General features: G+C 38.5%; 1 protein-coding gene across 1 annotated transcript in view; it reads right to left on the bottom strand.

Moving 5' to 3' along the window:
* The window catches only part of Smp_153970 (RILP-like protein), a gene marked incomplete at its 3' end in the record, with an annotated part of 30,546 nt that extends 17,399 nt beyond the window's left edge, over nucleotides 1-13,147 (bottom strand). Inside the window, exons 1-4 of the mRNA XM_018796964.1 lie at nucleotides 13,087-13,147; nucleotides 11,133-11,511; nucleotides 9,445-9,598; nucleotides 8,171-8,292 (exon numbers count right to left, since the gene is read on the bottom strand). Of these exons, the coding sequence (XP_018652053.1) occupies nucleotides 8,171-8,292; nucleotides 9,445-9,598; nucleotides 11,133-11,285 (429 nt within the window). The 5' untranslated portion in view covers nucleotides 11,286-11,511; nucleotides 13,087-13,147. The remainder of the gene's footprint in view (nucleotides 1-8,170; nucleotides 8,293-9,444; nucleotides 9,599-11,132; nucleotides 11,512-13,086) is intronic.
* Between the last annotated feature and the right edge of the window lie 2,116 nt (nucleotides 13,148-15,263).

The raw sequence follows: 15,263 nt of genomic DNA, 5'->3' as shown, positions 1-15,263 counted from the left end.
ATAGTTCACAGAATTTGTATTAAATACCTTCCTCACAAGTAGTCAGTGCACACTAGCAGTCAGATAGTATAATGAATTTCTTAAGTTCTGGCACAAAAATATAAACTCACTTGCCTATCTTGAATTTCTTTGATTTTTTTCGCCAAGTATAAGTTGATTTAATCAGTTTATATGTGATATATGACAGGTTTGTATTCCGATTCATCCAAAATAGTATTTGATTTCTAATGGATGCACAAACAGTGCATCTTTTTAACATACCACACTTGATGAATTTATGAATCAATGCTTTTTGTTTTAATATTTAATCATTAATCTTTGTTATTTGGTCGATATTCCAATGATAATAAACAGAAAAGTATACCAATGTTTTCATGATGTAAACTATGTATGGTGTTCTTCATGAAATGAAGAGACAAAGTGATTTCTCAAGATGTAATAGAGATTTTAAACTTGCAGTGGTCTACCTTGAAAAGGCTTAAACTCATAAATCTAAGCAATTATTAAACACAAGATTATCACTCGGTCAGGTTTCACACCCGGCCCTAGAATGTTCTTACTAAATCATTACCATCCGACCAATTATATTCGAAGATATCTAGGATATTGTGACGAGCATTTAAAAAGTATTACGGTCTATCATTCAGATTCATATACAATTCATATACAACATTGACCCAAACAGCTAATCGAGAGTAAAAAGACTAAGAACGGATAGAAGGGTGATGTCAAAGGCCAAATCAGTACTTACGAATATATATATATATATATATATATATATATATATATATATATATATATATATACCATTCTAGACAATATACTTGGGTGGTGAGTTTGGACAAGTGAATAATTCTCTTACAGTATGGCACCCACACTCACATCTCTCACCTAGCTTGCGACCTTGAGGCAGCACGTGATCTGCCTGGAATCCAACCTAATAAAAACATTTCAACTATTTCATCATGCTCTACTTAAATGGTGAATCTTACCCTATGTAATAATTTTATAATTAGTGTCCGGAATTCTGTTTCTTACATCATCAAAGTCAGTCAGCTACAACGTAGGACCAGGCACATATATGCATCAGTCCAAGTTGCCATATCTCGTTAGCACAGCAAGATGAACACCGGATTCATAGAAATAGTTAATTTAGTGGTGGTAGTATATAAAAGATAGGTTGTATATAAGGATATAGTATAGGACGGAGGAACGTTATGAAGCAATTTTAATCTTTTAGTTTAAGAGAAGACAGAGAGTGTATACACCTACGCCATTGTGATCGATGCTGACTCATGTTACACAGAGTCTCCAACCATTGGTAACGATAGTCACACGGCCCCCAACCAGGTAGTCTGCATCTACCAACATGGCTCAAACTCGAAGTTAGTGACTTCAAGTACTGATGCCACGTTTTGGTTTTGCCGCCCCTAACACCTTTCCAACCATCGCCAATACTAGTCAGCATAGCGCGTCGTGGTAATCGGTGTTCAGGCATACGTAATACGTGGCCTAACCATCTCAGTCGATGAAGATTCATCACCTCATCAACTGATTTACTATCATTCCCTAATACTTTGTGTCTAACCTCACTATTACTTACCCGGTGATCCCAGCAGATGCGAGCAATATTTCTAAGGCATCTGTGGTCAAATACTAGTAACTTACGAGTATCTTCTACTCTTAATGGGCACGTTTCGCATCCATAAAGTAGAACAGAACGAACTGCTGCGCAGTATACTCGTCCCTTAATTGATAGACGGATATCTCGTCTTCGCCATAGGTGACGTAATTTGGCAAAAAGCCAAACGAGCTTTCTGAATCCGTGCAGAGATTTCGTCAGACACCAATCCATTAGGGCTGATCAGACTTCCAAGATAAGTAAAGTTGTCGACGTGTTCGACTACTTCACTCCCTATCCTTAGTTCAGGTGTTGACGCAGGCCAGTCCTGGAGTAACAATTTACATTTAGATGGTCACTTAAAAGAATGATTAAGATTGATTGTAAGTTAAGCCATTAGTGTTAGGGATTAAAATCAGGAGTCGTTTATTTATTTTATTTGTTTATTTGAACACATAAATATTGGTAAAAAAAAAGAGGCACCAGATATATATGCGCCACACAAATTTCATTTGATTTGTGTGAGGGCTGTGATACTGCTCAGGTGCCCAGACCGAAGCAGATGGTTTTCTTAGGGGGCCACACCCCGAGCCTTTGACCTAAAGGTCTGATCCACAAGGCAGTGGAGCATCGTGAGGAGATGCAGTCCCATGGTGGCCGGCGACCAACGATTGTTTCATACGCCGTTTGTTCTCTCAGGATACTGGAGCCCATGTGCACCATTGGTTTTGAATCAGGGTTTTACAACTCCCCTAGGTGGACACTCCACATCCTCCAACCCGGTTAAAGCGCCGGACATTCGCTTTTCGTCCTCTCAATTTCGTAAATAACACTCCACCACGAGAAGGTAGTGAGTAGGACTTCCCTGGCAGAGGCTATATACGCGTGTCCATGTGAGAGCATTTTGAGAGAGAGAGCGGACTCTCCCCACTCTCGGCCGTACCAGGGCATCCTCTAAAATCTACTCATTATTTGTGGACGTTATCAAAACTCAACAGAGAATAATAATAGCATAAAGTAATAGTTACTGAATTTAGAGTAGATAAAATAAGAGGGACCTTGGACTAGTTACCATTATAAGCAAAGTATTAAGAACGTAGGACTTGGTACAAATATAGGTGAGGTTTAACCAGTAAATACTGTACTAGCACGAGAGAAAAACTTTTTTTTCTTAAACCAAGGCTCGAAATGCGATTGTCAATGCTTAAGAAAAACCAGGGATGAAGAATATATTTAGTTTGGAGAGAAATATTCAAATCGGACACAGGAAATCACAAAATAATACTAAGACTTAGTATTTCGAAAAAGACATTTTCGAAGAAAAGAATACATTTGCACTACCATTATAAGTGATTTGGAGACATGCTGTCACCTGAAATCCACAATAATAACAACAGATCATGATTTATTTAGCTACCAATTTGGTCTACAAGGAATCATCATAAGTATTTATTGTCCTTGGTGTTAATTAAAGTCCTTGTCGAACAAATTTCTATTCTATATTTAACTTAATAATTTTATATGATTCACGAAGAAACAAACTTCGTGACATGAGCATTCATTTACTACTCCAATATTGTGGTAACTAGAGTTTTACACCAATATTCACAAAACTAACGGATAATTATATTATTCATTCATAAAACACAAGAAAATCTAATATACAACATATAGTTGATTCTAAAATACGAAATTGAAAATTAATTACAGATTTGTTTACACATTTTAAGCATATTATTTGTGTAAGAGCGAGTAATAAAATAGAGTGGCTGACGAAAAGAAAGTACAAGAAATGAAGCTTATAGTCTGTGATTCACTGATAGAAGATCGATGACATTACTCACTAAAACTGTCATCACTACGTTTAATCTTATGTACGTACACGTAGTACATTGGTATTATTGAAATCATTTAAATGTTGAACATAATATGTTTACAAAAATAGAAGTAATTTTTTTAAGCGTTTGATAACATATCTAACGCCATAACCGTAATAATCATGATAATAAATAGTTTAAAATTAAAACGGAAGAACTTTGTACGTAAATAAATCCATTATTAGTTTATAATGACCAAATACACAAATTAAGGTCAGATAATCGTATTTTGGTCATTCACAATGTTGTAAAATGAAAATTTCAGAGCAAAGTTTGAAACTATAGATCAGTGTTAACGGTCGCTGATTCAGCAATCAAATAGATAACCCGACCGTGGCTGCTATCTTGACATGGTGGTCGGGCTTGCCTATCGTAATGATCCAACCGAGCTATATTGGCTGGAACATATGTTCCTGTAGGTTCTACCATGCCAGGCAGGTCGAATGGAGAGCGGTAAGACTAAAAGCAGTAACTCAAGGTCTGAGGGCGAAGTCGTACTGCTGACTGTAGAGGGGTGTGACAGAAGTAAGGTGTTTCCCTCGGACAATCAGCATCTGCAGCGATGCTGCCTTCTCACAAGGAACAGTGGGGTTAGAAAAGGTCAACCCTAAAAATGTCACACCTTACCTTACCTCACGGATTTCCGTCTCCGGTGGTAAGGCCCTTTGAACAACGGAGTTAACACGTCAAAAACCTCCCACAAAAAGGTCATATGTGACCGGCCTCAAGCAGTTTTCCCTTGGACTTTGAGGTTACGCTCTGTTAGCGGGACAGATTGGATTAAAGCATGTTCCATGCACGATTGTGGCGGCGCACGCTGATTAGCTAATTCTTATTCAATCAGCGCTAGTCGATATTTGGAGAAGACTCTAGGATCTTCTCATGTAAATATACTAACGTATTTCTTATTGTGCTTGTTACTTCATCTACACCTTGTTATTAGGAATATAATTTATTTTCTGTTCAACCATGTTCTGATTTGGGAACTTGTCGAGTGAATCGGTGTCCAAGAATACTAAGCAATAGGAATAGCTGGGTCTTAATAAGAGAAATTATTATACGCTCTCAGCTTGTTAAGACCAACACTAATCTAACTTCCTTTTCAGGTTCCTCAAGAAATACCCTTCCACGATGGGGAAGCCGGGAAGTGATATCAGCCCTCATACCCATAACAGCACACGAGACCAAGTTGGTCACATTCATATCCTTCCTATACCTCCTAATATCCCTCTTATCTTCACAAATACCCCTTCTCACGTCCCTTTATCACCTCGCACCACTAGGGAAAACGATTCAAGTACGCGGAACATTATTCGTGGTCTCCTGAAACCACACTCTAAACTACATATAGGAACTTTTAACGTCGGAACACTGTGCCAAATAAGAAAACAGGTTTCCTTAGCTAGGACTTTAGAATCTCGCACCATCGATGCATGCTGCATCTCCGAAACACTCATACAGGATCCGAGTAGCGTCATTCATTTGACCTCACCACATCAAAATAAAGAACCACCTCGATTCACACTTCGTGTATCTGGAAGCCCTGATGCTGCTTACCGTGGCCTCGCTGGTGTGGTTATAGCATAGAGTCCTACGGCAGAACTAGCTCTCTCAGACTGGATCCCAATAGAAAGTCGTCTGTGCGCTGTCCGACTAGACGGAACAGTAAGGACTCGGAAAGATAAGGACACTTGTCGTTGCCTCTTCATCGTCTCTGCCTACTCTCCCACTGACTGCAGCTCAGATGAAGTAAAAGATGAATTTAATGGAAATCCTTCTCACCTCCTGCAAAAAGTTAGACGCTCTGATGTAGTAATAGTGGCTGGTGACTTTAATGTTCAAGTAGGTAAACTAAGCGAAAAAGACACCTGGGTGGATCTTATGGTGTCGTGGCCCAAAGAACAGATAATGGCGACCGTCTGTTGCAGATATGCTCAGATAACCGCCTGTTTCTTGCAAATACTAACTTTAAGCACAAGGAAAAATATCTTTTGACATGGCGACCCCCGTATTCGCCCCAACGTTGGACCCAACTAGATCACATCGCTATCAGCCACCGATGGAGGGGCTCGATAAAAGACTGTCGCTCATTCTGGAGCACATACTTAGATTTAGATCATACTCTAGTGCGAGCGCGTATCTGTCTGCGTCTTACTGGACGTAGGAAAGACACTGCGAAGAAACATTTTGGGGTTCTACTTCATGATAGGCAAGCTAAGAACATCTTTCAGGAACAACTAGAAAAACAGTTAGGCAGCCATGTAAGTTGTGCCCACTCCGAGGCAGCGTGGAATGACATCCGAAAAGCTGTGGAAACAACAGTGATATCTGCTAGTACGGTTAGGGAGAAACACTGGATCTCAGAAGCATCTACCGCACTGATAGATGTTCGAAAACTCATCCCATCTGGCTCTGAACATGACGAAGAGCGCAAGCTAATACGAAGCCTACGCAATGATCGCGAAAGAAGTGAGATGGAGAAGGAGGCGGCAATAGGCAACAGCAAACAACTGTTAGGACTTGTCAAGGAAACTGGTATTAGGAATCCAACTGTTAGCGAAACTATCTCGGAAAAAGATGGACATATCATTCATTCTCAATTCAGGAGATTGGATCAATGGGCAGAACACTTTAGGGATCAGTTCAACTGGCCCTCAGCCACATTTCGGTTTCCCACGATCCCCAGTCGACTGAATGACAAGTTAATGTAAGTCCTCCAACTCTTTACGAGGTTGAAAAAGCTATAGGAAATATGAAGCGAGGGAGAGCAACAGGCCCTGACAGGTTTACCCCTGAGATTTTTAAGGATGGTGGTCCAGTATTAGCAGCAAGATTGACTGAAGTCTTAGGTAGAATCTGGGAACTGGACGTAATCCCATCTGGCTGGTCTCAATCACTGATTGTGACAGTCTATAAGACAGGAAAAAAGTCCTCTTGTGACAATCACAGAGCGATCAGTTTGACTAATATAGTGTCTAAAATATTAGATTTAATAATACTTCGACGCCTAACTAAAGCTTGTGAAGAGCAGACTAGAGAAAACCAGGCTGGTTTCCGGCCTGGACGTGGTTGTATAGACCAGATATTCACTCTTCGTCAGGTCCTAGAACATAGACACACATTCAGACGTCCCACAATAGTAGTATTCCTCGACCTTAAGGCGACATTTGACTCCGTTGATCGTGAGGTTCTATGGCAGTGTTTGTCACTGAAAGGAGTACCAAAGAAGTACATTAACCTCATAAAGGCTCTCTACTCGAACACAACTGGTCGAGTTAGAGCCTATGGCGAACTGTCATCAGAATTGGTTACCTCAAGTGGTGTTCGTCAGGGCTGTCCACTCTCCCCATTCTTGTTTAACTTTGTCGTTGACATGCTTTCAGAGATAACACTTTCATCATCTCAATCTCCAGGAGTTGAACTTTTGCCAGGAGGCTCACTTGTTGACTTAGAATATGCAGATGGCATAGTTCTATTTGGTGAAGACGCTGACAAAATGCAGAGTCTTCTGACCACTCTAAGCAACAATGCAAGCATGTTCGGGATGCGATTCACCCCCTCGAAGTGCAAAATGTTACTTCAGGATTGGGTTGCATCGGCACCTGAACTAATGATAGGGAGTGAAGTAGTTGAGCGTGTTGACAGCTTCACTTATCTTGGGAGTCTCATCAGCCCTTGTGGTCTGGTGTGTGATGAAATCTCAGCACGGATATTGAAGGCTCGTCTAGCTTTCGCCAACTTGTGTCATTTATGGCGTAGGCGAGATATCCATCTACCAACCGAAGGACGGGTTTACTGCGCAGCAGTTCATTTCGTCCTACTTTATGGCTGTGAAGCATGGCCGGTAAGAGTAGAGGACATCCGTAGGTTGCTAGTATTCGATCATAGGTGTCTTCGAAGCATTGTTCATATATCCTGGGACCATCTAGTAAGTAATGCAATTGTTAGGAAACGGGTACCAGGTAAAAATGGCAAATCGATTGATGAAGTAGTGAAACTTCATCAGTTGAGATGGCTGGGACACGTGTCACGTATTCCCAACCACCGACTGCCCCAACGTGCGATGTTTTATGGTGTAAAAGTAGGTTGGAACAAAGCTAGGGGCGGCCAGACCAAAACGTGGTACAAATCCATGAAGTCACTAACAAGTGGACTGAACCATGTTGGTAGGTGTAGACTATCGGGTTGGGATCCGCGAGATGATAACAACCGACGGTTAGAGACCTTGAATAACATGGCTCAAAATCGTTTGCAATCGCGCAGATGCATCCACTTTTTGTGTTCTCCCAAATTCTAATCTCCTGAATTCTTCATGTCCCTTTCTTTTTTTCTCTTTCCAAATTTGTTTCACTGGATTATACTCCTTGAATAACATCTTCAAACCTTAATCTTTCCAATTACTGCTTATACTTTTGCTACCCCCACCACTATGGGATTCGAATCGACAACTGTATCTCTGTGCTAATGTGGTATAGTAATTTGAACTGATGTACGTACGTACGAAGTTCTACGTTGTTACTGTCTATCTGTCTATCTAAGACAATAAGAAATCAGTTTTTAATGACCAAATGTCCAGTAGTTTGAAGATTGGTCAATATCACAGTTTTTTGAATACAAAATTATTAAATCTTAATTATAAAACAAGAATAATGACAAATAAAGATATACGTACCGCATCCAGATCAACATGTTTTTGAGTAAGCTGTTGACGTAATGAACGAATAAGTATTTTCTGACGGTCTATAACTTCTTTAAGGCGTATCATAAGTTGTATTTCCTCCACATTTGTAGGATCTAGCGAGTAAATAAATAAATAAAGATGCTGAGCAATGGAACGAAGTGGAGAAGAACAGTGAGATCATTTTCCTAAGCGAGTGAGTCAATCATACGCGACGTAGAGCATTACACATATGCGCATCCGTTTAGTTTGTTATACTACACCAGTACAGGGTGACAAAAATATCAAGGAAGATACTAGAGTAGTAAAAAGGGTGACAGCATCAGTAGTGATAGAAAAGATTATACATAGAAATAGAAAAAAGCAAGGGGGATTCTAAGACTCAGGGAAGACAAAGAATGAATGCACCTGGGCCATTGAGAATTATCTTAGGCCATTTCACCCAGTCTCTAACCTTTTTTAATTATTTATAATAAGTTTAGTATAGTAAAATTTACTAAGCTAAAATATGATCACTAACATAGGAGTTTTGTAACTACTAATTACTTTGAAGTTAACCTCTATCATGAGCAGATATTACTTAATGAACTATGGAAAAGCAGAAGAAACGGGACGGTTAATCTAGCGTACAATGAAGCTCAGAAGTGGGTATCGATAACTTAATAAGGAACAGAGCCTAGGACCTTCAAGTTTCAAGGTAAGGGGTCATGTGCACTAATTATCTCTGGACCAAAGAATTGAGTTAAACGTTTTTAATACATCCTGGCTTTCAGTTATTCTCTAAGTAAATTTGGTCAGTGTTCAAATATTTAAATTAATTGAAGAACAGCGTTTGTAAGCACGGTCCAAACAAGCCAAGAAAACGAATTAGTAGATGGCACTGACAATTTAATAAAACTTTATTGAGTTCGGCAAAATATCTAACACTCAATTGAACTGTCATTATATCTTCTTTCATAGAAGCACATGGTTATAAGTGCGTTAAGTCAGGCAGATATACGTCAAAAATTAAGGCTGAAATAATGGGACCCTGAGTTCTTCGATGTTTATTGTTAATATCAACTTCTGATTGGGTTTGTAAATTTATAAGCATTCTGAGGTAATTCAAAGGTTAAATTAGGTTTATATTTACACAACAAGTTTTTGATGCTATTATAAATTTGAAAATAGTGTGAAGTTTTATCCGTAGTTTGTGGCAAGTTAGAATGAGATCTATGAATACACATGTATATTATGAATTTTTCAAAACTTTAAAGGGAAGTCCTTACTTGCAGAACAAGTTGGAATCGGTGAATGGTTGTTCGATGCTTCATTATCTTCAATTGCATCTTTAAGCTGTTTGTTTTCTTCTTTCAACTTCTCAATTAGTTGGGAAAGTTCTTGAACTTCAGAATGCCATGTTTCTTCAATTTGTTCTAACTCCTCAAAGAGTAATGATAAGAAAAGTTATCTTTAATAAAACTTCAGCAATACAACTTAGAGGTTAATGACTTGATTATTCGCTATAATACTAATGTAAAAGTTAAAGATAATTTCTGATTACTTGAAACAAGGTGTTAAGAACAGATCTACAGTTCCTGATGCTAGGGTTATGTATATATTAGATACCAAACCAGCAGTAATTTAACGACACTTCAACGATACTCAGAAATGCACAGAGACTAGTAACAAAGCGAAATTTCCCGTCAAAAGCTTTCAAGTGTCACAATATGTGGAAGGCACTTTAAAAAACTACTTTACGATACGTCATACACGACCTCAGAATACAGATAGACGCATTAAATTTCATTGAAGGGATTATTATTTCGAAGTAACTAAATGGAGATCTGCAGTTTAAATGAAGGCATAAATTTGACACGAATCTCGACTGGGAATCAAACATCATTTGGAATATCTCTAACAGCAAACCACGCAGTATAATAAAATAGCCAATAAATGCCTTCACTTTACCATAAATAATAACATTAGGTATCGAATTTTCAGTAATTTCTCCAAAGTTCATTGTTTACCTGATTAAACAGGCAAATAAAAGTTGGTTGTAACAATGAGAATATAATACCTGTTGATGATAAAGATTTTATTGTGGTACATCTAACATTGTCTATATTGTGTCAGATGTTGGGAGATATTATTTTGCTATGATAACCTGGACTTCACTACGACGTAGTTCGAAATATATTAACGCGGTAATGAACGAAATAAGTGAACGCAATTAGTGGATGTCCGAAATCTCATTCCGACACTATGTCCTTAATATTTGACTAGTCCCTAACTATCAAAAGAAACAACCAAAGTGCGAAGAATATATATCTTACGGAGAGATAGAATTCCTTATATACAAACTTCTTTTCAGTGTTCAGTAGATAAGTTTAAACAATTCTAACTTAGACGAATTTCAAACTAAATACATGTCAAATATGAATGAAATCATTATTAGAATACATTAGAGTTACATAATGAAATAATAACAATTTATCAAAAAATAATCAAGTGTTAACTAAAAGATTAACACACTAAAAAATCAATAATTTTACTTTTGATTGCTTCTTTATATCAATTCAATGTACCATAATAATACCCAGAAACTTTCATTGACATTATTTTCTGGGATTTGTGATGTTTAAGTAACGACTTATTATCAACCCTGTCTACACCAAATAAAAGTAAACAAGTCAAAACAGTTGTAAAAAGACCAGTGGTGATAGACAGTTGTTTAGCAGACAGGTAGCCTATATTGGTAAGCAATGAGTCATATAACGGAATCTCAAAACTTCTTGCCAATAATTGTAACCTATTTAGCATCATATAAAGTACAACACAATATCCAGTTAGACGTAAGAAATATGAAATAATAAAAATGTGAGGATGTAATATTCATTCTTTTAAGTCACTTAAGACTTAAATTGCCCAGTTACTTACTTATCAGCTCTAAAGATTGAAAAGAAAGTAAACCTACCTTTTTATGCCTGTTCTGATCTTCTTTACGTTCCAATTTTTCAAGTTCTAACCGATGTACGGCAGTTTGAAGGGTAATAATCTCCCTTCCTTCTGACTCGAACTTTGTTGCGAAATCTTCCAATTCTTCAAGGACGCTTATTACTTTAGGCATTAAGTTAGACACTGAGTACGGCCCATACTTATCAATAATAGACTCAAATTCTTTACCGATTGAAGCAGCTATGTCGTATACATCGAGAACAGATATAGACGGTGTAGATGGACGGTCGCTTAGTGCTTCGGAGGGTAAAGTAACAAGGGTTTTATTTACACCCTCCAGGCTGAAGCGACGAGTAAGCCTGGGGGAGTTATCGGGATGGGACAACAGTTTGTATAAGCTAAATGCGACAGGAAAAAAAGGGAGACTACATGATTTCAATGGCAGTACTTAACTTTCAGTTAACAAAATTGATATTTATCACTTAAATCCAAATCATTGTAACATTATATTTATGACATATATTTGACTTTTTGCAAAAATGTATAGAATGGTGAATCAAATTGATGCTTTCAGTGAAGGAATCGCAGTTACTTTCCAAGATCATTCCAAACTAATTTAAGAGAGAACCAACTTTATACATACAAGCTGGACAGAAGATAAGAGCATGTCGAACAACAATACAACTAAGATTTTGCTTATCTTAAAAATACATCATATTGGTAGTGAGAAACAAATAACCTTGGAGTAAGATAACATGTTTACTTATTGTTTATTTAAGCATAAACACTGGTACAAGGGGGCAAAAAATACATATGCGCCACACAATAACACTGAGGCCAGTAGTAGTTAACATATAGTCTTCTACTAGTCACTTTTAACGTCACACTAGGGTAATAAGCTGCACAATTTTTATAAACTCATTTAAGTCGTCTTGGAGTATTAGAAGATACCAATCCATCATGGTCAGTACTGATTTCGCGGAACCATGTTACAAGATGGCCACCAGCTTGCATTTTTCAACCCAGTACTACGAGTAGTGTTCCGTTTGAAATTCATGTCCGCAAAGTACGTAAAACAGGACGTAGTTATTTAGGGCGGCGTTCCAAGATGGGATACCTGGTGCAGTCTCCTTCATAACCCGACACAGTGGAATGAACAGGAATTACCGATGCAACACTACGCTGTACAAACGCTACCACTTAAATATAACATTATTAAACTTTTGTTAAGGGGCAATAGTATTGCGTGCTATATTCAAGTCCTGGTCTTGTGTAAAGCTTTTTGTAAACTCTACACCAATAAGGCTCCTCTGTAGAAAAAGGTATTTAAGGAATATTGGGGTAGATTAACTCTCAGTAGTAGTTCGATGGACAAGCAAAAAAACCCACAAAGTTTCCGGTTTTTATCCGAAACTACTGATTGTAGTGAACTTGGCTGACAACCCACCACTAGGCTTAAGAACCAATCGAGTGACGAAGCACTCAGAATACTTCTTTACAAGATAGTTGTGATATGAATCGACAGAATAAAACTCTATCTTTTAGATATATTTATCGCTTATATGGGGAGGGTATTATGAAAAGTGAACATCTTAGCCCTGACTGGAAGCGCACTCTACCAGCTGATTTCGCGGGTCACAGACGTTAAATGAGTACAGAAGTACATATTTGACCATATTACAGAATCATGGAGGAAAAAATGAAGATTCTAGAAACCTTTTATTTCTGACAAACCCACTGGGATTTTATACTATCGATAAACAGAATCGTGTTGGATGTTCAGAATAACAAATGGATCCAAACCGTGAATTACTTCAAAAACATATCGCAAACAAAATAGTACAACTTTATTATTAATTAATTCTTCACTAATTATCTTTACCTAAATAATGGGGACATTTATGATCTCGGAGTCTCTGAGCCTTAAATTAGGTTTTAAAAAAACTGAAAGATTCGAGGCACGTGGAACATACATTTTACGAAAGAAATATGTGACTGAACAGCAGACCAAGTGTTTGGTACCTTCGGTGGTGCTGTAACCCAACCCTCTAAATAAGCGCTGGGTTTGTTCAAATGGTTCCAATTCAGATTTGTGTAGTAAGGACAGAAGGCCTATGGCCTATGTTATTTTTTTTCTAGTATGCTTATATGAGTGTCCAGTCTTCCCTTGAATGAGTCGACTGAAGATGCGGACACAATTGCTTCGCGGTAACGGGTTCCAAGACTTGATGACACGGTGTGAAAGACTGTATACCAAGGGTATTTTATTCGTTCTTGACTTTTCTACTCGTCTGCCATGTCCTCTGAGATGTATCGTCCTAGTGGGAAGGAAAAGAGAGAATAAGTTAGGTCCAAAACCATTTCTTAGTATTCTATACATCAAAATCAGATCACCCTTTGATCTGCGATAGGATAGAGTAAAGCGGTCTAGCTTTTCAAGCCACTCTTTGTGTGGTCGATTCCGGGGCTCTGGAATTGCACGAGTAGCTGCCCTCTGTATGTTTTCCAGGATATCCGAGTCACCTTTGAAATAGGGGCTTGCAGCCTAAACTCAGTTCCCAAGCTTAGTTCTCACTAAGGTTGTGTATACTGTAGTGAACATGGTAGTATCTAACTTGGTGAATGTCCGTCTTAAAGCCCATAGGGTTATACACCCCTGAGCTGCGACCTCCTGGCAATGGGCCGTGATCTTAAGGTCATAATTCATTGTCACATCAAGGTCCTTGTGAGATCGGACTACGGATCAATTAATCACAATACTTGTGTCTGCCCGGAGTGAGCATGCATCTGCGTCTCCCGTTATTTCTCGCCAGATTTCTACGTATAATAACATTGGGGACTCTACTATACTTGGAAGATCATTTACATACGGTCTAAAGAGTAAATGACCCAGGACAGAACCTTGAGGTACTCCACTCAGTACTGGTCTCCAGGTGGAGCACTTTCAATTTATTCTTACTTTCTATCCACGACCTACTGGGAAATCCTTAAGCCATTTTAAGAGAGGTCCGGTAATACCAAAGTTTTCCAGTTTCAATAGCAGTTTATTTGTTGGCACCTTGTCAAATGATTTACTGAAATCTATGTAAACCACATCCACTGATTCTTCGTTGTCTAGAGCCTTTGTCCAATGCTGCCTTGCTATAAGGAGGTTTGTTGTGCAAGATAAACCTTTTTTGAAACCTTGCTGTTCGTTGTTTAACAAGTTGTTGATTCGGACAAATGTCATTATTGTCTTTTTGAATATTCTTCCCAACATTTTAACTACGACACTGGTGAGGCTGACAGGTATGTAGTTCGCTGGAAGTTGTCTCGATCCTGTTTTATTTATAAGAGTGACGATTGTATCCCTCCAGTCAGTGGGTGACACACCTTGGTCAAGTGACACATTGGATATCACAGTCAGTTGGGCTGCTATATATTATGCAATATGTCTCATGATTTTTAGATGTAGTTCATCCGGTCCTTTTGACTTTTCCACGTCTAAGGTGCTAAGAGCCTTAAGTACGTCGTCTTGATCAAAGTCCACAGTGAACCGACGGTTTGTTGACCTTGTATTTGGGTTTGGTTACTCGCCTAAATGAGATTCCTGAGTGAAAACTGCCCCAAAATAGTTGCCATAGCCTATGCTTCTTCTTGATCGTCCTATATTAATTCAGATTCACTCCTTTCCCCAATTAGGTTGGGAATCCAATACTGCATCCTTGTTTTGTAATTTATGCACGAGAATAGTCTCTTAGGTTGCTTGAGTGCAGATTGTACTAACTGCATTTCATATTTCCTCTGAGATTCCCGGATTTTAGTTATACACGTGTTTCTTACCGATCTGTAGCAATCCATTGTACTTGTTGTGCCGAGGCTGAAAGCGACATTACAACATTTTTCTTTTGTCTTAGTAAACGTCGAATATCCCGGCCTATCCAGGGATGGACGTGTTTCTTCTTCTTTGGCACTGCCCAGGGTATATATGGTTGAGTTACCCGGCTGTATAACTGTCTGAAATGTGAACATGTCTCTTCTACTGATGCCTCAAAGTCGAATTTCCAGTTTTCAGCCGATGCTACAGAGTTGATTGACTCTACATCTGCCTTCCGTATAAAAGGACGGGCAGGCGCAACAGTTTAACAGGCCGTCTCAGCCATGAATGTGA

Source organism: Schistosoma mansoni, chromosome 4 (assembly GCF_000237925.1).
Source record: "Schistosoma mansoni strain Puerto Rico chromosome 4, complete genome".
Taxonomy (NCBI): Eukaryota; Metazoa; Platyhelminthes; class Trematoda; order Strigeidida; family Schistosomatidae; genus Schistosoma; species Schistosoma mansoni.
Note: the sequence above shows the minus strand (reverse complement) of the source record. Positions and strands in the feature narration are given on the sequence as shown.